This window comes from Bactrocera neohumeralis, chromosome 6 (genome assembly GCF_024586455.1).
Source record: "Bactrocera neohumeralis isolate Rockhampton chromosome 6, APGP_CSIRO_Bneo_wtdbg2-racon-allhic-juicebox.fasta_v2, whole genome shotgun sequence".
Classification (NCBI taxonomy): domain Eukaryota; kingdom Metazoa; phylum Arthropoda; class Insecta; order Diptera; family Tephritidae; genus Bactrocera; species Bactrocera neohumeralis.
The window spans coordinates 23,508,828-23,536,258 of record NC_065923.1 but is presented as its reverse complement, the minus strand read 5'-3'; the positions used below and the strand labels follow the sequence as shown (position 1 = coordinate 23,536,258).

At 34.6% G+C, this 27,431-nt stretch overlaps 2 protein-coding genes across 10 annotated transcripts in view; one reads left to right on the top strand and one right to left on the bottom strand.

Moving 5' to 3' along the window:
• Positions 1-27,431, top strand: part of LOC126761061 (protein furry) — a 143,820-nt gene that overhangs the window by 75,859 nt on the left and 40,530 nt on the right. The window lies entirely within an intron of this gene.
• Positions 1-27,431, bottom strand: part of LOC126761083 (G-protein coupled receptor daf-37) — a 55,980-nt gene that overhangs the window by 27,710 nt on the left and 839 nt on the right. The window contains exons 2-4 of the mRNA XM_050477011.1: positions 13,890-14,032; positions 13,074-13,195; positions 7,162-7,283 (exon numbers count right to left, since the gene is read on the bottom strand). Of these exons, the coding sequence (XP_050332968.1) occupies positions 7,162-7,283; positions 13,074-13,195; positions 13,890-14,032 (387 nt within the window). The remainder of the gene's footprint in view (positions 1-7,161; positions 7,284-13,073; positions 13,196-13,889; positions 14,033-27,431) is intronic.

Sequence of the window (27,431 nt, the reverse complement as noted above, 5' to 3'; positions counted from 1 at the left end):
TTGAAGCAGAAGGAGACTATTTTGAATAAAATAAATTGATTTTGCCAAAAAAATTATTTGTACTGTTTTTTTTAAGTCCTGTTTACCTTGGAAAAGACCTTGTATACTGGCAATTTCCGAATCTGCATAAAAAATACACTGGACGCTATGTTATAATGAGTGCCATTCAAAAAGTCTTCGTTAAAGAGTTTTTCTCGAAAAATGTCTGGAAACTTTTACTCAAATTTTGATGGCAATCTATCAACAGCGGTTAGTTTACAAAGAGAGGTTTACAATGTATTGTTGGGGGGACTGAAAATTCGTTATTAAGCTTTCCTCGTCATTAATAATATTCATAAATTTATAATGTGCACATGTGTCAGAAAGTTCTGCAGCGCTCCACGAAGTGCTTCCTTTGCGGTAACTTTTTCGTTTCCATTATTTCGTAGAAACCACAGAAATCCTGAAAGTTTTCCTCACATTTTAATTTGCAACCAAAAAATATTCCAAATAATTATGTGTGAACATACCCTGTAGGATAAAGCACATTCGAAATTGCTCTTGCAACATGTTGCTACAGAGTATAATAGTTTCGTTTAAATAACGGTTGTACGTATAACCAAAACTAAGAGACTTAGATATAGAGTTATGTATATATAAATGATAAGGATGAGGAGAAGAGTTGAAATCCGAGTGACTCTCTGCCCGTCTATTTGTCGGACAGACAAGCAGTGCAATCTGTAACTTAAGTAAAAATTGAAATATCTTGATAAACGATAAAAATACGAGTTCCTAACAATACGAGCCCTCTAACAAGTTTACAACAACCAAATTTGTTGGGTACCAGAAGTTATAAGAACTTACCGATAGTGTGAAAACAGACGAAATCGGAGGATAATCTCGTTCAGAGACAATAAATTTTATCCGCAAGAAGGTATGACAGGGCTTTATGGAGCGGGGGTCAAGTTCTAAACTAGAAACATAACTCCCTAATTCCTCTTTTCCCTACCGGGCTTATATGGCACCATATTATGTAAGTGTATGTATGTTTTATGTCCTATTGTAGCTTTATTATATATTTACATAGTTGGAGCATGAGATATGAATAAGTAATAAGCAGAGAAGTTTGAGAACTATCGATTGCCTTATTGCCTGGTGCATTGACACCGCTACATACATATATGTATGTATGTATATTTACATACTTTTAGTTGAAGTTTGCGTTTCTCGGCTTCCCTTTGAACTTTTATGTTTTGTTGACCTTACTTATCAGATCTTTTGTAAATATATGTGTACGTATGTACATATATTTACTATGCCCCACCCAACCACTGGCCACGTTTATTCATGTGTTGAATTGTATGGGCACAAAAATGTTTGTATTTGTAATAATTAGAAGCTTGTCAAATGTTCATCAGAATTTTTCCTCCATCTGAAATTATAGAGCTTTTATCTAAATTTTTTGTGTATAAACATGCGAGTACATACCTACATATATTATATTTCAAATAATGGGTTTTTCAATAAGAGCACTACAAATTCTTTATTCCTGTGAAAGTACATTAGATGCTATTATTATGTATGGAATTCGATTTCCTTTTCATGGCCATCACGGCCACGCTTGCAGAAGTCCAGATGCTGAACCAAATTTTCGACGGTTTTCAAGCATAAATCGCCTGATACTGCTGAAATTTCACATTCGATATTCGTACGAAGTTCATCAATCGTCGATGGCTTATTGACATAAACCATAGACTTGACGTAGCCTCCAAGGAAATAGTCTAACGACGTCAAAACGCACGATCAACGCGGCCAGTTGACTGCGCCATTTCGTGAGATAACACGTTCACCAAACTTGGTTTTCAATAAATCGATTGTGACATTCGCTGTGTGGCTTGTGGTGACGTCCTGTTGGAACCACATATTGTCCAAGTCCATATCATTCAATTCGGACCAAAAATATTCTATTATCATTGAGCGGTAGCGACTCTCATTCATAGTAATGTGCCGGTCTTCATCATCACGGAAGAAGTACAGTCCAATGACGTCGCCGGCCCATAAACCGCATCAAACCGTAATATTTTCGGGATGTTCATGAAGTATGTATGGTGGTGGTTGAGTCTCATCGCTGAAGATGACTTTTCGATGAAAATTGTTGCTTAGGCCAATTCCCGAACATACGTCGATTCTGGTGGTCAAGCGGCTTCAGTTCTTGCGTCAATTTGATGTAGGCCAAGATCTTTTCCCAAAATTCGCCACATTGACGTCACAGAGATACCCAATGCTTGAGAACGACGTGTGAGAGACTGATTTGGATCTTCCTCAATTGATGCGCTAGCGGCTGCAATATTCTCGACACTACGGGCAGTTCTCTGTCTCACTGGCACTGAAACATTTTGTGCTGTGCCTGTGGATTTAAAATTTTCCACTAGACGCTTAATTGTTGATCTAAAAGGACGATTATGACGTCCACAAATCGGACGTAGCGCTCTTAAAGTTGAGGCCGCTGACTCCAAATTTCGGTAGTAAATTTTAATAATTTCGATTCGTTGTTAGATCGTATATCTTACCACGATGTAATGGCAAACCTTACTGAAGAAAAATTGGAAAAAAATATGGCGTCATTTGGTGTCCCTATTGGACTAATTTTGTAGCACCCCTATTGAAAAACCCCGTACTATCCTTGTGAACACAAAAATCTTTTACCCAGATACTAGATAATTTTTATATAACTAGACCCTATAAAAACGCAGTGATTTGGAGCGTTATTGAAATCCCAATCAGTTTCGCAATCAACATTACGTGAGTTCTTAAGGGACACCTACATTAGAGTGATTCAAAAACAAAAATTTTTTTTTTTCGTTTGGTACTCGGAAAAATAGGTTCCTAGACACCTCTAAGAAAGCCTCTCTAAACATGAGTTTTTAATTGTAACGGGAAGGTCCTCCTACATACAGTTTTCTATTTTTTCTTATTATCAGATAGAAAAATTTATATCTCGCTTCCAACTACTTGAAAAAATATCTTGTTCCTAAGATTTTGTAGGAAATTGAATGCTCTACAAAAAAGGTCTATTAAGATTTTTTCGTAAACCCAAAGGTTTAAAAGATATTAACAGTTAAAGTTTGATTATTTTTGGGAAAATTTTTTATTTCTTATGAATTTTATAACTCAATGAAAAAAATTATTATGAATTATGAAACTTATAGACTTTCTTAGAGGTGTCTAGGAACCTATTTTTCAGAGTACCGAACGAAAAAAAAAATTTTTTTTTTTGATCCACCTTAATATGCATTGATGTTTGACGATGAATATCTCGTAAACGCTTAACTTAATCGAAAAATCATAGAGACCATTTTTATAGAGCAGTAAATTTCCTACGAAACTATGAGTTTCCTCCGTCATATATAGAAATATTTTTCAAAATTCTTCGACTGCGTTAAGTAAATGTCATACACTGCTGCAGTGAATCCAGTCTTCTCCATGGACAAAATATAAAAAAAATCTCGAATAGAAGATAAACTCCGTAAACTGACTTACGGTCGAAGGAACTCAAACATTTACGACTTTTTAAATAACCGCTGAATTTTATCCTACAGTTTGGATGTCTTTGCATTCAAAATTCGATTTTTGATCGGCTCCATAGAGAAGTAGACAGGAAATGCAGAAAAAAATGTATAGTTATCGGATCATTCGTCTCCGAGAAATCATTGCAGCGAATTCGAAAAATGCTGTTTCGAGAAAAAGGTGTTCAAAGATAAACAGATGGAACTTGTCCTATAGATTTAAATATTTTTTACGTTATTTTCAAAGGTATAACTCATCGAAATATGAAAAAAATCGTTTTTTTTTTTTTATTTCACCTTAGCACACCTCGAGTCAAACCTTTCTGCTTAGATATTTACATATCCTTTGAAACATTTCAATAGAGACTGGAACATCACTTATCGATTTATAAACATTTGGGTCTGGGATCCCCACAGTTTAACCGACGGAGGTATCGATAGTGAGACCGTAGAGTCTGTTAAAATTCGCGTCATGCGGAGGCATTTTAGAGGATGACTACCTCCCTGGGACTTGGCAAGTGAACTCCTTCTGGTATCGCAAAGGACCAAACAGGTCTATGCGAGGTTTATTGGCCTACTAGATTAACCTAACCTAACCTATATACACTATGTACATTCTCAAACGTTAGTCATTTTGTTCGTTGGGACATTCAAAGATCCTTAGGAAATTGGTTGAGTAAAGAAATAAAGAAATTTTTTTATTTAAAATAATCAAACTATAGCCGTTAATATTTTTTAAAGGGTAAAATTTACGAAAAAGTCGTTGTAGATCTTCCAAGGAAATCCACCAAACGACACATTTTTTAAGTAGTTCGAAGCGAGATACAAATTTTTCTAGCTGATAATAAGTAAAAAATAGTAAACCATTAGGCGGAGAACCTTTCCATTACAAGCTCGTACTTGGAGAGCCTTCCTTAGTGATGCTTATCAAAAAATTTTTCTAAATGAGAAGCAAAAAACCAGCATTTTTTGATCCTCCCTAATATATACATACCATCTATAAAAATTCTATTAAGCCTTACTTAAAAAGCCGAATATCTCGAGAAGTATTAATGATAGCGATTTTGACCTCGGACCTTTTTTGTAGCAAATAAAATTTTCTACAAGTTTGTCATTTAGATTTTTTTATAGCTCTTGTTATTTACGAGATATATACAAAAAAATGCGAATTTCGTGGAAAAATCAGGTTTAGAGCCCCGTACTACCTCGCCGGTGTGAGTTACGACTTTGTTGCACTGGGCACTTTTGTAGAGTGTTCAATTCTGTGGAATATGTGTCTAAAGTCAAAGCGATGCCATAAAATACCTCTGATCTGTAGGAATTTAAAGATAAAAACTCACGATTGTAGTGTATTTTCTATGGAAAATTTTTACAGGCCTTGGCCCAGTTCTTAATGTTAATATTAAGGGCAAAATTTAAGGGAATTTTTTTTTAGGGTATTTCAATAAAATTTCGTGACGGGATTGAAAAAAATTAATAGTTCAAAGAAAAAAAAAACACCCTAATATATGTACATATATATTTATTTATTTATATGCAAGGACCATACTACCACTAATAAAGCATTCACTTGTTCGTGAAATTATTGAAATCAGCGCGTTTATTCAACTTCTTTTTGTTACGTGTTTAAGGGAGACAAATTCATTGAATAGAATTGCTTTGCCATATTTTGTATGTATTGATTCATGCTAATGTATTCAAAAGCACATAATAGCTTATAGATTGTTGTAATGCTAGCAAAGCAAGCTTAATGATTTTCAAGATTTTAACAAAAGCTAATTTTATGGTAATGAAAAATGAGAAGAGCGTTTGTTTGACGCGTGCCGATTTTTGTATGTTCTGATGTATCCTGAAAAGTGAATTCTTAAGCGCATTTATTAGCATATTCGTCCTTATGGTCTCAATATACCATAAATAACAGTTACTGAATAATCAGCAACTTATGAACCTAATATATCAAAGCAAGCATTCATTCATACTATCAGTGATGTATTAGCAGTTTACATTGGAGAACCTTTTTCAAATCTGAATAATAGAAAGTAGTGAAATGCTTATTAAAATATTATATATATGTATATATATATATTTCCCCTTTGCTGTAGTGTTCGCCTTTGACGTATGTACTACTGTGGGCAAAAAATAGTAAAACATTTTAATTAAAATTTCGCGCGAAAATCCATTCGTTGAAATCTTTTTTTTCTACTCTGGTATGACTGTCAGTGACATCTATGCCAAATGTCACAACAAAATAATCATTAGTGCTTGCTATACATTTGTCTTTCTGAAGTGCATAAAGTGCATTCGGCGATTTTTACAATGAGTGATATTATTCACCAAAGAAGTTCCATCAAATTTTGTGTGCGGAATCAAATTTCTGCAGCCCCAACTTTCAGAATGTTGCAAAAGGACTTCACTGATAATGTTTTGTCGTGACTAATTGTTTTTGATTGGTACAAATTATTCGAAGAGGGTCGAGAACACGTTGACAACGAACCACGTCCAGAACGGCCAACCACATCAACTGATGATCAACAAGTCAATAAAATAAAGGAATTGAGAATCGACTATAAACAGTCAGCGATCTTACTGGCATCGTTGGTATTTCGGAAGCATCAGTGAAAACCATTTTGAAAGACCATTTGGGCCTAAGAAAAGTTAAAGCTGGATTGTTTTCAAAATCACTCAATTTTTTCGAAAAACTGCGTCGCGTTAACGTTTGAGAAACAATGCTCTCCGAACACAAGGATGCCGTGAAACGTACTATTATTACCGATGAACCTTGGATCAATGTTTAAGACCCGGAAACATACGATCGATCGGCCGAATATCGTGACAAAGGTGAGATGAAGCCGGAAAACCCGCTCAAAGCAGGTCAATAAGGTTATGTTGACAGTTCTTTTCGATTATCGCGAATCCCTTCTGACCGGCCAAAATTTTATGTGACATCAACAATCGTTATGCAAAGAAAAATATTATACTCAGTAGCAACATGTTGCAAGAGTATAAAAATTAACCGATGCAAAAGTGTACTTTAACTAAATTAAACTTTAAGAAAAATGTACTTCAATTATTGTTTGAATATTTGTGAGTGTTTTTTTTCGCACTCTGTCAACAACATGGAAACATATCCTTCCAAAATTCGATGAAAGCAAACATTGTTCTTCCAAGGCATTTCTGTTTTCGCACCTAAAGAGTACACCTCACATTCTCAACACTCACTTAATTTCCGCAAATCGTATTGGTAACAAAAGTAAACATTTGTGTGTATTTGTATTTATATCCATATATGTATACTTTGGTCTTTCTTTATGTGTGTCTATGAAGTACGAATTATTATCTGCTTTTCTTAATTAGATTACTTTGATGTGCCTGTCGTTACTATCATGATGAATCATGTAACATACTACGGGTTCACATGGTACTCTGATGTGTGTGTATGAGTGCTTATGCTGTAAAAATCGGTTAACACCCATTACAATCGTCATGACATCATGACTTCATGTGCCATCATATGCTGAAGGCATCATGATTGTTGCCATCGTGATTACATTTCTAGGTGTACGTGGTGTCTATAGCTTTTAAGTGGATTTTTAAGTTGTTGTGTGTCGGTACTTACCTCCCAATACGTTTCTATGCGCATCAGACAGCTGGGCAAGTTGAGGCCCACAAAAACGGAGGAGACAATTAACAGCATCTTGGTTACCTTCAATTGCGATGAGGTTCTGTCTTTTTGTTTCTCTGTAGATTAAAGGAATTATGGAGGTATTAGTGGTGAATTTTAACGAAATGAAAGTCATCGAAATTTAAATAATTTTTGAAACAAATTCAGTTACGATATACACACATGTGAATTTGAGAGTAAAAATATTTTTTTTAGTAATGTAATATTGAGCTTCTAGTGGACTCTGTTTATTTTCAGTTTATTGTTAGGTTGAGGTTAGACTAGGCTTGGATCATAGCGCTAATCCTCGTACTAAAGGCAACGCAGGATCCCACTTGGACAGCTGTGAACGCTGGTTATTTGTGATTCCCCAAATTCCTAGGTACGGATCGCCAGACGCTGATAGAACGACGAAGGTATTTGCCTACCACAAATGTTCGCCGATTGTGTAACTTTAGAGATGCTTCAATCCTGTCACTAGCAAATGCTGAACAGTTGAGATAAAAGGGATGATTCCTCCTCTCTTTCTCCTTTTTCCATACAGATTTGACAATTTGCGTCACCGCATGTGCGCCTATTGTACAGTGCCTATTCAAAGCTCCCTGGTGGTATGCAAAATTCTCCTCTGAGACCTACAGATCCTAAATCTAATCATTCTACTAATATTAAGCATTTCGAACATATCGATATTCGTAGGCATCAGTAAGATGTCTAAATTAAGACAATAAAATTTCGGGTTGATTTGTTACGGGGAGAAAGATATATAAATATATGATATCCAAATCAATCCAAATCATTCCAAATGGTCTCATTTATATCCGTGGCAGATGGTCACATAGTGAGGTCTTCTCGTGAAAACTTAGCCTTAGAAAAACAGAGGCACCGGTTTCGGTGTTTCACCTTTTTAGAGAGTATAAAAATTTTAGTACTCAGATCTCATATAATATTATGATTTATAAGTAATGTCGAGAGAGAAAACATTCGAAAGTCGTATTAGTTTCAGCAGAGGTACGAAAAAATTGTCAGAAAAATATATGAGAACTATATATGTAAGCTAAAGGTCACTCTTATTCTGACCTTTACGACCTTTTCTAGTAAAAAAAACAGTATATTTATTATGTTTGAGATGTACCAGATCTTAAGCTTTTGCGTAATTCAATAATCAAAATAGTTCGTTCCAACTATAATAACAAAAATGTTCCAGGATCCGGTTAAGTTTCACAATTTATTGTTGTTTAAATTTAGTTTCCTAAAGACTTCACTATTGTGCAGCTCGAGGTGATTGTTTGTTGCTTTCAAGAGTCTCACGACTTTTCTTCTCATTTCATCAGTTCGTCAGCTTTTTCCAAAATGAATTCTCGGAATATGGTGATGAGTAAGGATTTACTCTTAGAATGCTAGCTGTCTTCATTTAAAAGGTTGTCTTTCTTCATTTAAAAGGTTGTCTATTGCTCAGTTGTGTACCCAATATGATGCTAAGTGATCCAATTAGAACCTAACCTGACGATTCGGAACCATATTGTTGGAAAACAACATTGAGTTAATTCGAGAGATGAAAATTTACATTACTTATAAAGAAGTTTATGGTACTAGAAACCCCCCAAACCCTCTTCGTCAACTATTTCCCTATAACAATAGTTCTAACTGCCTTTTTGACACACTCATACACATACACATATATATTTATATACTTGTGGACATATCTGCTTGTTGTTGATGAAGGTGGACAGCTCAACATCACAAAGCATTGCTCTGAAATGCCATTTTCCAACTCAATACCTTTGAGTAACATAAATGAGTGTATGTCTCTATGAGTACATTACAAAGCTCTACGAAACTAGTTCGCATTTCTCATTTCGTTATGCCGTTTGTTGTGCATTTGTGTGTGTGAGTTCATAATTGAAGCGACTTAAACCGTTAACAGTTTTCCGTGGCGGTCTCGCTGTGTTCTATTGTTCCCGCCATTTGCAGGTGGGCGGTGGATTTTTGTTTCATTGGATGTAACCGCAAAATTGAGGTTTAAACATGTGACGAAAATAAATTGCATGTTACATTCAATTATTACAACAGGAAAAAACGTCAACTTTGGTTGCAACGAAACTATGATGTGTGAAGACTCACACATAAAGAAAGTCTTTCATACAACCAGGCAGTTACATATATGCCAAATGTCCTGGATGTATCTTTGCCAAATAAAAAAGTATTTGTATGGCAAATATATGCTATGTATAGTGGTTTGATATCGGCAGTTCAAAGAGCTTCTTGGGGAGAAAAGAACGTATGCAAAATTTCGGTTCGATATCTCAAAAACTGTGGGACAAGTTCACATATTTAGACAGACAGACAGACGGTCTTGGCTAAATCGAGTCAGCTTGTCACGCTGATCATTTACTAACAGGTCAATTGAGAAGTCCTCGGCCTCACACATAGATGACGCTGTGATGACTCTATAGTGAAGTTATTCTAGATACTCGGCACTCTAAAGATATCAACGGAACGTGCACGTCATATCATTCTCGAAAAGTTAGGTATGAGAAAGCTCCTTGCAAAGTGTGTGCCGCGTGAGCTCACTTTTGACCAAAAACAACGACGGGTTCATGATTCGGAGCAGTGTTTGGAGATGTTCACACGTAATAAACTCGAGCTTTTGCAGCGATATGTGACAATGGATGAAATATGCCTTCAACATTTCACTCCGAAGTCCAATCGACAGTCAGCCCAGTAGACTGTACACGATGAACGTGCTCCAAAGCGTGGGAAAACTCAACAGTCGGCAGGCAAGGTTATGGGGTTTGTATTTTGGGATGGAATAATTTTTATCACTGCCTTCAAAATGGAAGTACCATCAACAGCGATTGTTACATAGCGTTATTGGACCGTTTGAAGGACGGAATCGTCGAAGAAACGACCTTATTTCTAGGAAAAGAAAGTATTGTTTCACCAACTCAGTGCACCGTGTCACAAGTTAGTGAAAAGGATGGCAAAAATCCATGAATTGGGCTTCGAATTGCTTTCGCATCCAGATCTGGCTCCCAGCGACTATTTCTTGTTCTCAAAATAATGCTTACTGGAAAGAAATTTTCGTCGAATGAAAAAGTGATCGCCGAAACTGAGGCCTATTTTGAGACAAAGGACAAATCGTGCTACAAAAATGTTATCGAAAAGTTGGAGGGTCGTTATAATCAGTATATCACACTTTAAAGGAACCATGTTGAATAAAAAAAAAAACGGATTTTGCCAAAGAGATGTATTTTACTATAGTATTCCGACTACTTTTTAATCGACCTGTTATATAGTATTGCTCCAACGTTTCCTTCTGGGTGATTCAAACTAACATATCCTGTTCAAGGTATAAAACAACAGGAGGACATGTAAAATGATTTTTTTCTACTAGATGACGCCACCTTTAATGGACTAATAAATGCATATTTATTCAAGTCTATGAAAAGCTTTTAATAGAAAACAGATTGAGATTATCTAAAACACTCACACACTCGGACAGGCTCTTTTGTCTGACTATTTAAGAGATATTCAATTGTGTTTGTATAAAAAGTCACAAATTGTGGTGCGTTTTTTCCGTTACTCAGCATGATTGTTGCAATGTTTTGTTCGATTTGCCATTGGCAAAGCCACAAAAACTCATTAAAGCAGAAATACATGCTTTCCGCTGTTCCAAATCATGACTTATGTATTTAATAAGTTCTGCGAAATGCGTGTCATGGCTGCCCACAAACACACTCCATTAGTTGTGATACAATTTTAAATAAACATATTTGTTTAGTGAATTCGATATTTTTGTTTCGATTTTGGTTTGGTTTCGGTTTTGGTTTTTTTTCGAAATCAATTAATTAATATTCATCATTTAATCATTGCTGATAAATATGCGGCATCACGAATCAGTGCTCAAGAGAGCGGCATTAAGTTGAAAATGACTATATAAAATCAATTGATGAAAATTATAATTTATTTAAATTCATATTTTATTTGTCTACATGCTAAATAAATCTATACAACAGTAGTGATAATATAAAAAGACCAGTGATGAAATGAGTGGTGATTGAGCTTTGGAATATGCACAATTTAAGGAGGAAAAGTTACTCCAACTTATGCAAGGGAAACAGAGGTGAAATTACCGAGAAAGATAAGAAATTCGAACTAGCTAAGGATGTGTGTTACTTTGAAGTCAGCCAAGCCAAAGTTTAGTAAAAACATGAAAAACTCTTTGATAATGGAGGAGTTCTAAGTAGTTTGCTTAAGATTTCTCCACTTGGTGTTTATAGTATATTCCATACGACACCAGCTAGTGGTAAAAAGGCAAACAAAAGAATTTTTGTTATTGTTGTTGCACAGAAAAGGTAAATGAAAGTCAGCCCAAACGATCCGCTAATGAATTAAATTAAGATTTTATTTTTTTAGAATTATATTTTAATAATGATGATTGCAATAAGCTCGATTTCGAACTTGAAAGCTAAATATTTTGTCTTCGGAGACTTCGAAAAACGAAAAGCTTACGGCTCAATCCCTCGAACAAATTAATGACATTTTCAGTAAGCTCCATTTCGAACTTCAAAGGCAAATATTTCGACATTGGAGAGTTCGAAAAATTAAATAATTACTTTTTTACTTGAAACTCAATTTCTCACAAAAAATTAATGATGTTTGCTAAGGGCTCCATTTCGAACTTCGAAGTCAAATACTTCGTCTTCGGAGACTTCGAAAAACGGAACACTTCTTAACTTAGGACTCTATCTCACGAACAAATTAATGACGTTTTCAAAAAGCTCCATTTCAAACTTCGATTTGAAGACTTCGAAATATGAAAAAGTTACTTTTTTACTTGAGATTCAAACTCTCGAAAAATTTAATGATATTTGCAAACAGTTCCATTTCGAACTTCGTAGGCAAATGCTTCGATTTTGGAGACTTCGAAAAACGGAATAACTTTTTAACTTAGGAATCAATCTCTCAAAAAATTAATGTTCTATTTTTGATTTGAAGACTTGAAATATTTACTTTTTTTTGGATTCAAACTCTCGAAAAAAATTAATAATGATGTTTGAAACAGTTCCATTTCGAACTTCGAATGAAAAATTTTTCCTTTCTTCAAAAAACGTAAAAAGTTTTAAAAAAGCTCAGTCTCTCGAACAAATTTGACGTTTTCAAAAATCCATTTCGATTTTTGAAGACTTCGAAAATATAAAATTAATTTTTACGTTTGAAATTCAAACTCTCGAAAAAATGAATTTCGAACATCGAAGGCAAATGCTTCTCCATTTCGATTTTGGAGAGTTCGAAAGATGGAAAAAGTACTTTTTTACTTGGGACTCAATCTCTCGAAAAAAATTAATGTTCTATTTCGAATTTCGAAGTCAAATATTTCAATTTTGGATGCTAACTTCGAAAAATAAAATTAATAATGACGTTTGAAATAAGCTGAATTTTAAGCTTCGAAAGTAAAAAAAGGTAATAATTCGGAACTTCGAAGACAAATATTTCAGTTTCGAATTATAATTTCGAAAAAAGAGTTAATGATATTTTTAATAAACTTAACTTCGTACTTTGAAGGCAAATATTTCGAATTCTATCAAATATGAAGCCATGAAAATCAATGCAACTTAACGATAGCGACATCGAAAACGAAGCCGCCACTACATCTCTCAGTATGAATTGGTGTTATTGGCATTATTTCGAAAAAAGGAAAAGTACTGATAGTACAATGTTATAGAAATATAGAAAAATGGATAAATTTCACATGAAAAATTGCGCAGCATTTTTTTCTTATTAGACATTTAGTATTTTCGAAAATTTTTATATTTAATAAATTTATTTTTATTAAAATAGCTTATATATAATTTAAATAATCTCACCTGTTTTTCGTTTGGACACCGGTAGCTCTATTTCCGTCCTCATTGTGGAATTATGTTGGTTTTTCAATGAAGTCGTTAGATATGTTGAAGACGTCAGCGAGTCTTTAGACACTTGTGTTTTCCTATGAATTAAATTAAATAAATAAGTTTGTGAAGTAAAAAGCTCTAATTATCTCATTGCCTAACTCTGCCCTTCAAAATACGATTTTTGCCTTAGCATACTATGCAAAATTGATTTTATTCAGGAAAACTGGCTATTAAAACTTGACGATGCGGATAAAGGCATTTTCCGACTTTTGCGAAGATATCTTGTTAAATAAACAAGTTTTCCATACAAAGGCCTGATTTCAATGGATCATTTTATATGACAGCTTTATGCTTTATATATAGTCCGATATGGCGGTTCCAACCAATGAGCAGTTTCTAAGGGACAAAGTGATGTGTGTTAAATTGCCGACTGATATCTCAAAAACTGAGTGATTTGTTCGAAAAACTAATTTTGATACTCTATTGGAATCCATTAAGTTTCTGAATTGTATTTAAAAAGAGTCCTGGTACAAGGTCACGCTTTCTATTTTTAAGTAAAACCTTTCAGAGTTGCCAAATGTTCAATATTTTCCGCCATAATCTCGTGAAGTTCACTCTGAGAGCTAAAAACTTGTTCATATTGCATACATTTTTACTCTTACCAGTCTATGAACCCTCTAAAAGAGCACTTTAGCCACCTTAACTAAATGGTGTTTCAATTTCGGTATTTGTGTGCAATTAAAAATTCCTAAATTATGTTCTGATCGTGTATAACTGAGTTTTAATTACCTCCTTTGCATAGTCAGTGAGCGTCGCACGTTTGCGAATTTCCAAACCCGATAGCTGGTTATGGCGTTCAAAATGACTATCGAAGCGAACGGCAGCGCGAAAACCACCACTGTATCGTAGAAGTTCATGTAAGTCATAAAGTTCTGCAATAAAAGGAAATAAGCGGAAATTGCAATTAGGTTTAATGTGAATGCTTAGTCGATTCTAATTATTCAAAGAATGCAATTTGGTGCTGCTCATATTTGTCCACGTTTCATTTGAAATATTTACAAAAGGGACTTTCAATTCGCTGAATTTTTCGCAAATAAGTGATATTTGTTTGAGAATAGAAAGATGGAAACATCACATGAAAGATCTTTTTTAAAATAATTTCTTAGAATGATTATTAAGTGCTAAAATCATTTCGCTCTTCATTAATGTTGTCGCTTAGTAGCGCAATTAATGACAGAGTTCACATGAACTTCTTTTCTTAATATAAGTGGTCGAAATTGTGAAAGAACAATTAATGGATCTTAAACGATTATAATGCATCATCGCATCGAGCCATGATTGTGACCGAATTTAACTGAAATTGTCGCTTCGTAGAACCCGTTTTCAGTCGTTCGAAGAGATGCAACAAAATTTGCTGAAGGAGCTAAAGACCATCCCAAAAAATGCCTATAAAAAGTGTTTCGAAGACTGGAAAAATTGTTGGCATGAGTGTATTACAACTGGTGGGATAACTTTGAGGGCGACAAAATATTAATTGATAATTTATTAAATAAAATTTCCGGCTACTGATTTTTTTGTCAAATATGTCTATGAAGGTCGTGTGAAATTCAGAGATGCAACTTTGCTCACCGACACCAAAAATATCGTTTCGACAAAAATGCGTTTAGAGTTTTGAGAGCTGATGACACTAAATTAAAAATTCTTGCAAATACGCTCACATCTCCGAAACTATTTAACGGATCAACCTAAAAATTTGGAGAAATATTCTCAAAGCTCGTAAAATATCCATATGAATTTCAAAAAATCGTTTTTTTAATATGAAAAATTTACATATATTTGAGAACATTCTTCGAAATTTTTGAAGTTGATCCGGTAAATAGTTCTCTTCTTACGAAGTTTCCTGCTTCCTATCCTCTCTAGTACTTATTAAACCATAAGCTTGTTTCGGATTTAATTTTTAAGCTGACGATTCGATTTTATAATCATTGCCCAGGAGAGTAACTACATTTTCTTTCTCGTCTTAATATTTCGCTCGCCCAGTGTATTTAGTTTGCGTAATTCTCAAACGGTTAATAGATCGTTTTATCGTTTATATCACAGGAAAGACGGTGGGATCAGACTTGAACAGTTAAGTCCAAAAAACCTTCAAAAGTTGGACGATAAGTCTGGATATGTCGACTTGCTCCCTGCTTTTATTTCTATTTCCATATTAAATATATTAGTCTTCATCACGTGAAGGCGGTTGAGTCAAGAGGAAGTATTGAGTTATTCTGTCAGCCGCTTCGGCGATTGTTTTCTTATATTTCCAATTAAAAATGATTGCTTAGCCCAAAATTGCCATATCTTGTTAAAATGCAATAAAGTAAATTTATGGACTTCCTCAGAAAATAACGAAAGTTCTACAATAATTTACAATAATTTATTGATTATCGGGAGTAATATGTTATCGTTTCCTCACATTAAGAATATTGTGGCATGCAATAAGATCTAGCCAGCGGTAAGATTTCTAATATTACTTAGCAACTGGAGGAAGGAAAACGTTGATGCTGACTACTCACTGGACCCTTTAAATTTACTTCGAACCAGAATGAGCAAAAATTATCGATATTCGATACTCATATATGGTAGTTATCTCACTCATTTAGTTTTTTTAAACGGAGGTTTTTGCGAGACTGAGTGTTTACGTAGAATTACGGTATTAAAGTCATTAATAAAAAAAAATATTTTAAAAATATAATATGTATAATAGCATCAAAATATTAGAAAAAATCGAGGAAGTTGAAAAAATGTTAAAAATAACCGAAAATATGCAGAACAAAATTTTTAATCCGAAAAACAATCTAATATTTTAATTTTTCAACCAAATTTTTGCACATAAAATCCTGTGAACGTTTTTTATTGCCCTCTTTCACGCATACATTCAAATTTATTTATGTAAATAAAATCAACTCAAAAGCGGAGGAAAATTGCTCTGCAAGATGGTGTTTGTTAAACACTTAATTTAATAGGTTATCTCATTCAATGCCATTGCGGGAGTGAATTCTTGGTACCGTTATATGTAGGAATATTCGCATTTTTTGCTTTACACAAATTCTGCATTTCACATTTCATACGCTGAGCACTTCGACTGCAAAACGATGCATGGAGGAGAGTCGGTGTATATTCTCAAATGCAAATACAATATTTACATATCCCTCGAGGAGCCGGTACGTTTACTCAGACAGAATGTAGTATATAATATAATGTAATATATATATTATATATATATACATATGTATAAAACACACACACATTTATGTATCAGTATTTACTTAAATTTCTCTGAATTTTTAAAAGTTAATTACAAGAAGTTAGAAAACATGAATATCGATTGGCGAAATTTAGGTCGAAGGCGAGACATGGATGACATTAAATTTAATTTTGAAACCAAAACAGGAAAAAACTTTTACTTCGCCTGCATCGAGGCTAAAATACCCTTCACAGTTGCACTTTTTATAACATAAGGCGGTATAAACAGTTATTTTTCTTAATTTTTATCGAGCAGTTTGTATGGCAGCTATATGTTGTAGGGGTACGATCTGAACGATTTCTTCGGGGAGTGTAGTGTTTCTTTGGACAATATCTTATGCAAAATTTCGTGAAGATATCTTGTCAAATAAAAAAGTTTTGCATACAAGGACTTCATTTTGTTTGATCAGTTTGTATGGCAGCTATATGCTGTAGGGGTCCGATCGGAACGATTTCTTCGGAGATTGTAGTGTTTCTTTGAACAATATTTTATGCCAAATTTCGTGAAAATATATTGTTAAATGTAATACTTTTCCTTACAAAGACTTGATTTCAATTGTTCAGTTTGTATGACAGCTATATGCTATAGTGATCCGATCAGAACAATTTCAGCGGATATTGCACTATTGTCTTAGAAAATAAAAAACGCCAAGTTTCCTAAAAATATCTTGTCAAATAAAGAAGCTTTCCATACAAACACTTCATTCCGATCGTTCAGTTTGTATGGCAGCTATATGTTGTAGGGGTCCGATCTGAACGATTTCTTCGGGGAGTGTAGTGTTTCTTTGGACAATATCTTATGCAAAATTTCGTGAAGATATCTTGTCAAATAAAAAAGTTTTTCATACAAAGACTTCATTTTGATTGATCATTTTGTATGACACCTATATGCTATTGTTAAATAAAAATAAAATAAATGAAATTAAATAAAAAAGCTTTCCATACAAGGACCTGATTTCGATCGGTCAGTTTGTATGACAGCTATATCATAGGTTGTCAGATATAGATGGTTCCAACAGGTGAACAACTTCCTGGAGAAAAATTAAATTTGGCAAAGTTCCAGGTCGATGTTTTTAAAACCGAGGACTAGTTCTCAATACAGACAGACATGGCTCGTCACACTAATCATTTTTAAAGGGTCTCCTTATGGGTGTTACAAACTTCTTTCTTCACAAACTTAATATTTCCAATTTAGGGCATATAAAAACTCTCACATATATAACTTATATAAATATTGGTATGGATAAAAAATTGCGGCTAAAAATATGCAAATGTATTCTAATACAAATAAATTTAATTTTTCTCCTTACAATGACATGGAACTTGAAGAAGTCGCCTATTTGATGAACCTTTGTTGTTGGCAATAACAATTTTGACCTTATTTCCGTTGTGTCCCTAATACCAGCTTACAATACTTAATAATTGTCATGTCGCCTCAAAGCCAATAGAAACTTTTCAAATTAGAATTCATTGAATTTTATTCGCCATTTTTTTTGATAAAAAATTGTAAAAATACGAAAACGAAATTTTTCAAATTCTTTCGACGTCTTTCGCTAATCTGACAACAACGTAAAGAAGCCATGGCCTTTTGCCTTTCAATTAACTTACTAAAGCTGACAAGCATACATATTTTTCTACCACAAACATATACCATGCAAACATGTATTGTACAAATACAAATATTTCTAAAATAAATTGGCGAAAACTGCGCGGTTTGTCCTTGTTCCGTTTAGCGCATCTTCGCCGTTTTGTGCAATTGGGGTGAATAGTAATTACTTAGACTGTTAGCGCGTTTTGTTTGACTTGGACGAAAGTATGGGAGAGTCATTGAAATAGCGCAAATGCGAGAGGAAACACGCTGCTCGAATATTTGACAACTTAAGCAAGTCTGTGGACCACAATGAAGACATATAAAGTATTCGACTTGAAGTTGCAACACGGTTTCTCAATTTTAATAATTTTTAATGTGGTATCTCATGCCACAAAAGTGTCATATGGCTCGGTATGACTTCTCTCAAGTCTAAGCAAGATCTTTAAATCATAAACTGATTTAAAATTTAAAAAACTTAAGAAGAGAAAATAATAAATAATAATAAAACAAGAAAAAAACGTCAACTTCGGCTACACGGAAGCCGTACTAACCATCTCAGGAGTATTGTAAAAAGTTTTTCATCTTGATTTTGTTCGGTCAATTTATATGGAAACTATATCTGGTGTGTATGTCTGATGTGAACAATATCCATGGAGATTGCAGCATTGCCTTCACCATGCCAATTATGTGAAGATAACTTCTACATGAATAGATTTTTTGATCAATAAGTTGGTATGACAGATATATTCTATAGTGACCCAAGGTGGGCGATTCCGACTAGTGAGCAGCTTTGTGGATAGAGATGAAGGGTGCAAAACTTCTGATAGATATCTCAAAATAGAAGGCCTAGTTCGTAAAAAAGTTGTACAACGAGTTTGCATAAAATTTTGTGTATCCGATGGAATCCGGTTACGGAATTCTTGAGAATGCAGAAGTGTTTTGGGGAGCCGACTTTATCATACCGTTGTGTGGCCCAAAGCATTCAATGAACGTCTCGACGTCTTTGAAAACTTGTCTCATGCGAGTTATCCATTAACCATCGGAAATGTTAAAGAAACACTTCTTGAAAATATTTGTATTGACATGAGAGAGATAGCAGAAGATCTGAACATATTTGAATAATCGATGGAACACATTTTGCTTAATGTTTTAGGAATGAATTGGGTCAATGCTAGACTAGACTAGACTGCTACCTGAACTTTTTGCAAAAAAACCACGTCGTGTAGTGGTCCCAAAAGCGACCCTTGACAACGTAGCTGAGCACCTTATACTATATTCATTAAACGCATCATTACTAGTGGCTAGAGCTTATGAACATGACGTCGAAACTGACGTCCAACAATATAGCGAAGAGTACTCCAAAAATGAGCCGAAATCGAAAAAATCGAAATTCGCTAAAAGTACTAGAGGCCAATCCAGCGGAGATTTATAACAAGTGTAGGCTCGACATCTCCCGCACGCCCGTTCGAATGAATTTGGTAGATTTTTTTGGCTATGAAACGCATTCTTGCTCGACTCGTTTCGCTAAAGCTGAATTAAAAAAAAAGTACTTTAAACAAGTCTCTTTGCGTGCGAATTCCGATCCCACATTCATGGGGAGCATTATAATGCCAATGAGACATGGTTTATGAGTTTGACATGCAAACAAGTCAACAATCATCGGAATAGACAGAAAAAAAAACGAACCGAAACCAAAAATACCACCCCAAACCCGCTCAACAATCAAGGTGATGCTCATTGTTTTTCGATATTCATGATTTGGTACAACATGAATTTGTTCCGGAGTGACAGACGGTGAATAAGGAGTTCAGTTTAGCCATATTGAGGCGTTTGCGTGAGAAAATCCGTCGAAAACGGCCGGAATTATAGGAGAACAATTCAGGGATTATACACGATGCTAATGCACCATCGTAACGAGACACAATTATGACCGAAGTTAAAGCCAAAAACGCAATGTATGCCATCGATCAACCACCGTATTCACCAGATTTGGCTCTGACTGAACTGAACTGAACTGAAATTGTCGCTCCGTAAAACCTGCTTTCAGTCGTTCAAAGAGATACAACAAAATTCCATGTAGGAGCTGAAAGCCAACTCAGTGTTTCGAGGACTGGAAAAGTAGTTGGTATAAATGTATTACATCTGGTGTGCATAACTTTCAATGCAATAAAAAATAAATATTGATCAATAATTATATATTTTGCATTTTATTTATTTTTTCCGGGTTATTTTTTGTCACAATGTATATACGAGTATATAGAACTTGCTGAAAAAATTGATGATGATTTTTCTCCGAGTTATAACCCAAACAAATTTGTAAGTTATACTTTTGATGAAGAGGCGTTCAAAGATAAGGAGCTGTTCAAACTGAGCGAATATACCTTTGAGGGTTGCCACTCAAAACGATTTTTTCTTCACAGTAGGGTGGATAATATTTTAAGTTACTACTTTTCGTTGCTCAATGAGTGGTTTTTTATTTAAGTCATGTGCCTCTATAATTGAAGAACGTTGCAACAACCACAAGTCGAGTGATTAATGAATATCACGTACAAATAACTAGTGATTAACGCATGTACTTCAGTTAATTAATTAGAAACACAAACAATACTTTGGTTTATAATTGAAAGTGTGGAAAAGAAAGAACAAAGAGCTATGCCAAATTACAAATTTAAACCCGCTTTTAAGTGGGCAGCCACACACATCTAATTTACTGCCGGTGGTGCCATTACTATTCGTCACTTTACTACTTTCTTTCATGCGAATTTTCATTCAATTTGAAGCGTTTGACGTTTTTCTTTTTATACTTTTCTTTTCCACTGTTGATGTTTGCGTTAAAGTAGCTAAGCATTTTTTTCTGCGTAGGCACCGCCATAGCACACTGACTTACTGCCGTCTTTACGCAAGCTTACTCATCACTTTCTGCACAAAGACACATTCAAAGCATGAAATGGCTCAGGGGGACAATGAATTTGTGAAGTTCTTGCTTGCAAAGAAATACTCCAGCCACACCAGCAATTGTACAGCAGTTATGGTACATATTGTATGAAATATCAAACAGTTTAGTGTGCGCCATGGCGTATGAGTAACATCTTTTGATTATTTTTAGCATTTTGAGCAGCATTTTGGGACTTTTGTAAATTATTTATATGCCATTGTATGTATATATGTATGTAGGTGTTTACCGTTATATGAATATACAATATGTATGAGAAATTTTGTATATCAAGCATTATTTGTCAATCAATGATTTTGCTGAATGGAAAAGCGTAACGCAACCTTTTTCGGCGTTAGCTGTAATGCTTTTTGTTAAATTTTTCTTTTCTTTTTTTCAAAATTTTCCTGCTTTTCCTTCACATTTTTACTGTTTTTGTTCAATGTTTTTTTTTTTGCTTTTTGTCTCCTCTTTTTTGTTGTTTTTTTTTTAATGTTTTCTATAGTTTTAGGTTTTTGTTGAGAACTTTCGCAAGTCAGACAAGAAACAAAAAACAATAACAATATGTCGCAGCATGTGCTGGACTTGTTACATTTGTAGCTGCGCTTTTTTCATGCAATAATAAAGGTACAAGCAAGGCGACATATTTATGAGAGGCAGTGTAGGTCTGTGTTGGCAAGCTTCGGGTGACAATAAAAACTGCAATCAAGGAAGTTTTTTGTGCGTGACCTTTTGCGGGTAATTTTTAAGGTTGTGTTATTGAAAGGCAGGTTTTCGATGATAAGAAATTTATATACCCTGAATAGGCTTTATTAAGCTTGCTTCGAAATTTTGTGTAAAGTAATGAAGTATGAAAATCTACATACGCGCTTTTCTATACAATAAGCTTTTTTTTATTTGACAAGATATGTTCACGAAATTCGTCGAAATTCGACATAGAGTATGCTCAGATCGGGCTACTACAGCATATAGTTGCCATATAAACTGACTATACAAAATCAAGTCCTTATATGGCAACTTGTTTATTTGATGAGGTATTTTCACGAAATTCGGCATGTATTAATTTCTAAGTTAAAGCTAAAATCTGCAAAGACATTGCTCATATCTTTCCACTATAACATATAGCTGTCATACAAACTGACCGTTCAAAATCGAGCCTTTATATGGAAAACTTTTTTAATTGAAGAGATATCTGCATGAAATTCGGCATGTAATAATTTCTAAGTTAAAGCTAAAATCTGCAAAGACATTGCTCAGATCGTTCCACTATAACATATAGCTGTCATACAAACTGACCGTTCAAAATCGAGCCTTTATATGGAAAACCTTTTTAATTGAAAAGATATCTGCATGAAATTCGGCTTGGATTATTTTCATAGGCAATGCTAGAATCGCCGAAGAAATTGCTCAGATCGGGTTATTACAGCATATAGTTGTCATATAAACTGATCGTTTAAAATCAAGTCCTTGTATGAAAAAGTTTTTTACTTGACAAGATATTTCCACGAAATTTGACGTAGATTATTGTCGAAGGCCTCGCTACAATCTCCGAAGAAATTGCTGAGATCGGGCCACTATAACATATAGCTGTCATACGAACTGATCAATCAAAATCGAGACTTTATATGAAAAACGTTTTTGTTTTTTCTGTAGGGTATTATAAAATAGTTTCGGTGCAACTGAGGTTAACGTCTTTTCTTGTTCACTTTTCTTCGTGGAAAGGTGCATTGAATAGCGATTGTTTAACATCACACCAAGCGTTAAAAGCTAAAAATATACGTAACACTCGTTGTGAGATGAGGCGAGCAGAAAATTTGAGTGAAAACTGGTCCTTTACCTGTCACGCGACGACGCCTCACACACTCTTTGCTTTAATGGTTGCGCGGAGAGAAGCCCTCAATTTCCAAATGTGTCCATTTGTGTATGCAAATGTGTTCGGAAGTTTTGCGCATTTACTAAAAAGTGTCGAAAACAGTAAATAACAGGTTATTCCCAAAGAGCTACCTACTCATATAATATAGTGTACCGTTATTTGTTTTTGCTGTGCCTTAACAGCTTATAAGCCTGTCGCTACCCTTATTTTAAATGCTGCGTGCCATTTTCTCTATTGACCGGTACAAAATGGTAGAAAAATAAAATAAAATACTTACAACAGCTTAGCGCGACAGGACGTGACTTATTTGCATCTTTCTTTATATGTTCCTTTTTTATTTTTTCTTTTTTTTTTATTTTTTTTTTTTAATTTTTTTTTTTTTTTTTTTTTTTTTTTTTTTTTTTATTTTCTTTATTTTTATTCTTTTCTTTTATTTTTTTGTTTTCCTTATTTGTCATCTTTAAGTAAATACCCGGAATTTCTCATTCTGTTCCGGCGCAAAAATACTTTATATAATTGGACAAGCAAAAAAGAAAACAAAGAATGAAACACGCGCCGTGGGCTTTACGAAAAGTAAGATTCACAAAAACAAAACACAACGGCCAACGTACCTTTAGGCTGTTAAATTTAGAGTATTGATTCGTATTGAAACTATAAAAGTAGCTGTGCCAAATTTCGCACACTTCCCAGAAAAGCGACTTTACTTGCCTAGAAACACCACTGCCGAATTATTGAAAGACGTTTATGAAAAATTGCAGACTATAAAATGGAAAATTTGCATTACCATCGAAATGGGTTTGTTCTATGTACATATATTTATATTATATGTTTATAGTTTATACCCACCAATACTATAGGATGTAGTTACGCATACGGTATATAATATTATATAGAAACTTATTTTCATCAAAATAATACAAATTCAATTCAACCTCATTGTGATATTTTTAAACAACAACACCATCAGCAGTTTTATATGCTCCACGGATAAAACGTTGCATACAATTAGGCTGTAAGTACAAGAACACCTTACGCAAAAGTATTTCCGTGACATCGCATAAGAGAATCTGTCAGCCGTTCGAAATCGGCTTAAGCGGCTTGTATGTACTGCCAGCATAGTTGACGTTACAAGTGTGGTATATATGTATAAATATAGTTAAAGGGCGTACATGAAAAGCAGAGAAGCCGCTATTATCTTAAGCTCTCTACTGAAGGCTTATTAAAAAGGAAAAATGCAAATTCCTTTGACATTGCCAGACTGCTGCTTGAAATTTTACGACATTTTTGTCAGGACAATAAAAATGTTAACTTCGGCTGCACTGAAATTATAATAATACACTTCACAGTTGCAGTTTTTATAGCATAAAAGGATATAAAAGATTTGTATCTTGATTTTGAAGGGCTAGTTTGTATGACAGCTGTTTGCCATATTGGTCCGATTTGAACCAACTCTTCGGAGGTTGCAGCATTGTCTTGTATAATACTCTGTTCCGAATTTCTTCAAGATATCTTGTCAAATGAAGGAGCTTTTCATACAAGGACTTGATTTTGATTGTTCAGTTTGTATGACAGCTATAGGCTATAGTGGCCCGACCTGAAAGATTTCTTCGGAGATTGTAGTGTTGCCTTGCCCAATAATCCATCTCAAATTTCGTGAAGATAACTTGTCAAATAAGGAAACTTTTCATACAAGGACTTGATTTTGATTGTTCAGTTTGTATGACAGCCACATATATGCTAAAGCGGTGCGATATCGGCAGTTCCAACAAATGAACAGTACCTTAAGGAGAAAATAACGCCTGTTGCATTTCAAAGCGATATCTCAAAAACTGCGATACTAATTCGCGTTTACAAACAGAAGAGCAGGATCAAATCGACTCGGCTCGTCGCGCTGATCATTTATAGATGTTATTTTTAGAGTCTCCAACCCATCTTCCTGGTTGTGCCACAAACTTGATGAAAATCTCGATAATAATATACGCTGTTCAGTGTATAAATATGACACATGACGGCATCTAAGCAGTTACTAGTTTGAATGCTGTTGTTATTGTGACTCATCAGAAGCAAAGCGTTTTCCTTTGATTACTCAAAAATTAATTTTTTAGCTGTAAAACATATATATTCCTTCATTTTTAATAAGAAATAATGATCTTTAGTACTTTTTAAACAGTAAAGCTAGCTAGCTAGGAATTTGCAATCCATATTTCGTATGAAGAATTTTTACGAATTTTAATTACTCAGTAAGCTTTCGGAAAATTTTATTTATACATTTCTTCTAACACTTTATCGAGCTCTCTGCCTTAGTATCATAGAAATATACATGCTTTAGTTGTTTCAGTTTTAGGTGTTTGACTTTAATAGCACATACATTTGGATTTGTTTTTGATATTGCGCCGAAATGTAGGCAACGTTTGCTTTTCACTATTTGATTCCAGCTGGCATTCTCAGAAATAAGTTCTAGTTTAATTTATTTTGCTAGCAGTTGAGTGTTTTTAGTGAAATTCATATAATTCATTTAAATAAACACTAATTAAGAGAGATCAAGTGAATTGAAGTTGCTGAGAGTTGAATTTTATTGGAATAAATTACCAAAATATAAATTTCATTATACAAGTTCAATTGAACTGAGAGTTAAACAACTGTTAAGAGTAAAATGTGTGCGAAATTTTACTGGCTTAATTTTATGGATATACGTCCATCACTAACCGATTTCTACGGTATAAACTCGACTCGAGCATTGGAAGTATTTCTAATAAGAATGCAGAGGCTGTACACTGATGGTATATGTTTTTGCACTAAACTGCAGTGTTGCCAAGCAAACATGTCAAACGTATTTCATCAAATGATATAACGTATTGACCGTTATTGTATAATATTTTGACCGATATTTGCCATGTAGAGACAATCGAAGGGTTATCAGAATATTTGAACGATTTGAACGATTTCCCAACTTAAAAACTCATAATGCTATTGTAAAAGCCTGCCATGTAGGAAGTAATTGTTTTATTGGGGATTTAGGAACTTTAAAGCCCGGTATCGTACATTTGGTGTCAAAATATTTAAAGTGTGCTCACTTACTTTAATTAAGATATCCATATATTAACTAAATAATCGTTATATACCATATATTGTTAACCGCTTAGTTAGCATAGATACTCATATAAGGTTTATGGTGATTATTGGAAGGAATATAAACCCACATCAAAAGGTTTAGATCACAATTGCCATATGATAGGAGCAGAGTTTGTGCTAGCTTTTGAGACGATATCTTTATTGAGGCCTGAGCCAACGGCTATAGTCAGAATCTTTGTGTTTAAAAGCAGTCGGTTACACTCAAGAGCAAGGGAATTTGATGTTATATAAATTGAAGACCTCAAATTTTAAAAAATTATTTTGCATTGTAGAAATGCTGTTTGGAAGCTTAAAAAAAACTTCCATAGCATAGAAGAATGTAGTGAAATCATTAATAAGTATTATTGCCGAGTATAATGCATCAATTGTGGCGAACGATTGCAGAATAATTTCTGGATTTCACAACTCTACAAGAGGCAATAATTGTTCCACATCGACACACACCACCTTCTCGTCGGTTTCAAAGCTGCTTTTGACAACAAGGAAAGAAGCTGCCTTTATGCCGCTATGTCTGAATTTGGTATCCCCGGAAAAAGTAATATGGCTGTGTAAACGTTGAGACCAAAAGCTCCGTCAGGATCGGGAAGAACCTCTCCGAGCTGTTCTATACCAAACGATGTTTCAGAAAAGGCGACTCCCTATCGTTTGACTTCTTCAATCTGCCCTAGAGAAAACAAATTCGAGCTGCAGATCTGAATAGAGAAGGAACAATCTTCTACAATAGTGTACAACAGCTAGCGTACGCCGATTACATCGATATCATTGGCCGCGTCATTAGTTCAGGACAAAGAAGCGAAGCAAATGAGTCTGGTAGTGATCGACGACAAGACGAAATATCCCTTGTCACCAAACAAACAGTCGTCGCACTCGTGACTTAGCTCCCACGTTGCTATTGACAGTCAACTTCGAAGTCGTAGATAATTTCGTCTACCTTGGAACCAGCATTAGTACCAACAATAACGTCAGCCTCGAAACCAAACGTATAATAACTCTTGCCAACAGGTGCTATTTCACACTGAGTAGGCAACTGAGAAGTAAACTCCTTTCCCGACGAACAAAGACCAAATTCTACAAGCCACTCATCATCCCCGTCCTGCTATATGCTGCAAAGGCATGGACGATGGCAACATACGATCAGTCGAGTTTTCGGTTCTTTGGAAGATTTATGGTCCTTTGCGCTTTGGCATTTTTTTGAATATCGCAGTCGATGGGACGAATAGCTGTATGAGATATACGACGACATTGACATAGTTCAGCGAATTAAGTAGACAGCGACTACGCTGGTTAGGTCATGTCGTCCGAATGGATGAAAACTCTTCCTACTTGACGCAGTACTCGCCGGGTTAAGTAGAGGAAAAGGAAGACCTCCACTCCGTTGGAAAGACCAGGTATGAAAGGACTTACGCATGGAACCTCCAATTGGCGCCAAACTGCAAAAAGGAAGATCTTTTGGAGCGCAGTTGCAAACTCGGCTATAAACGCGTAAACGATGCCTACACCAATCAATAAGAAGAA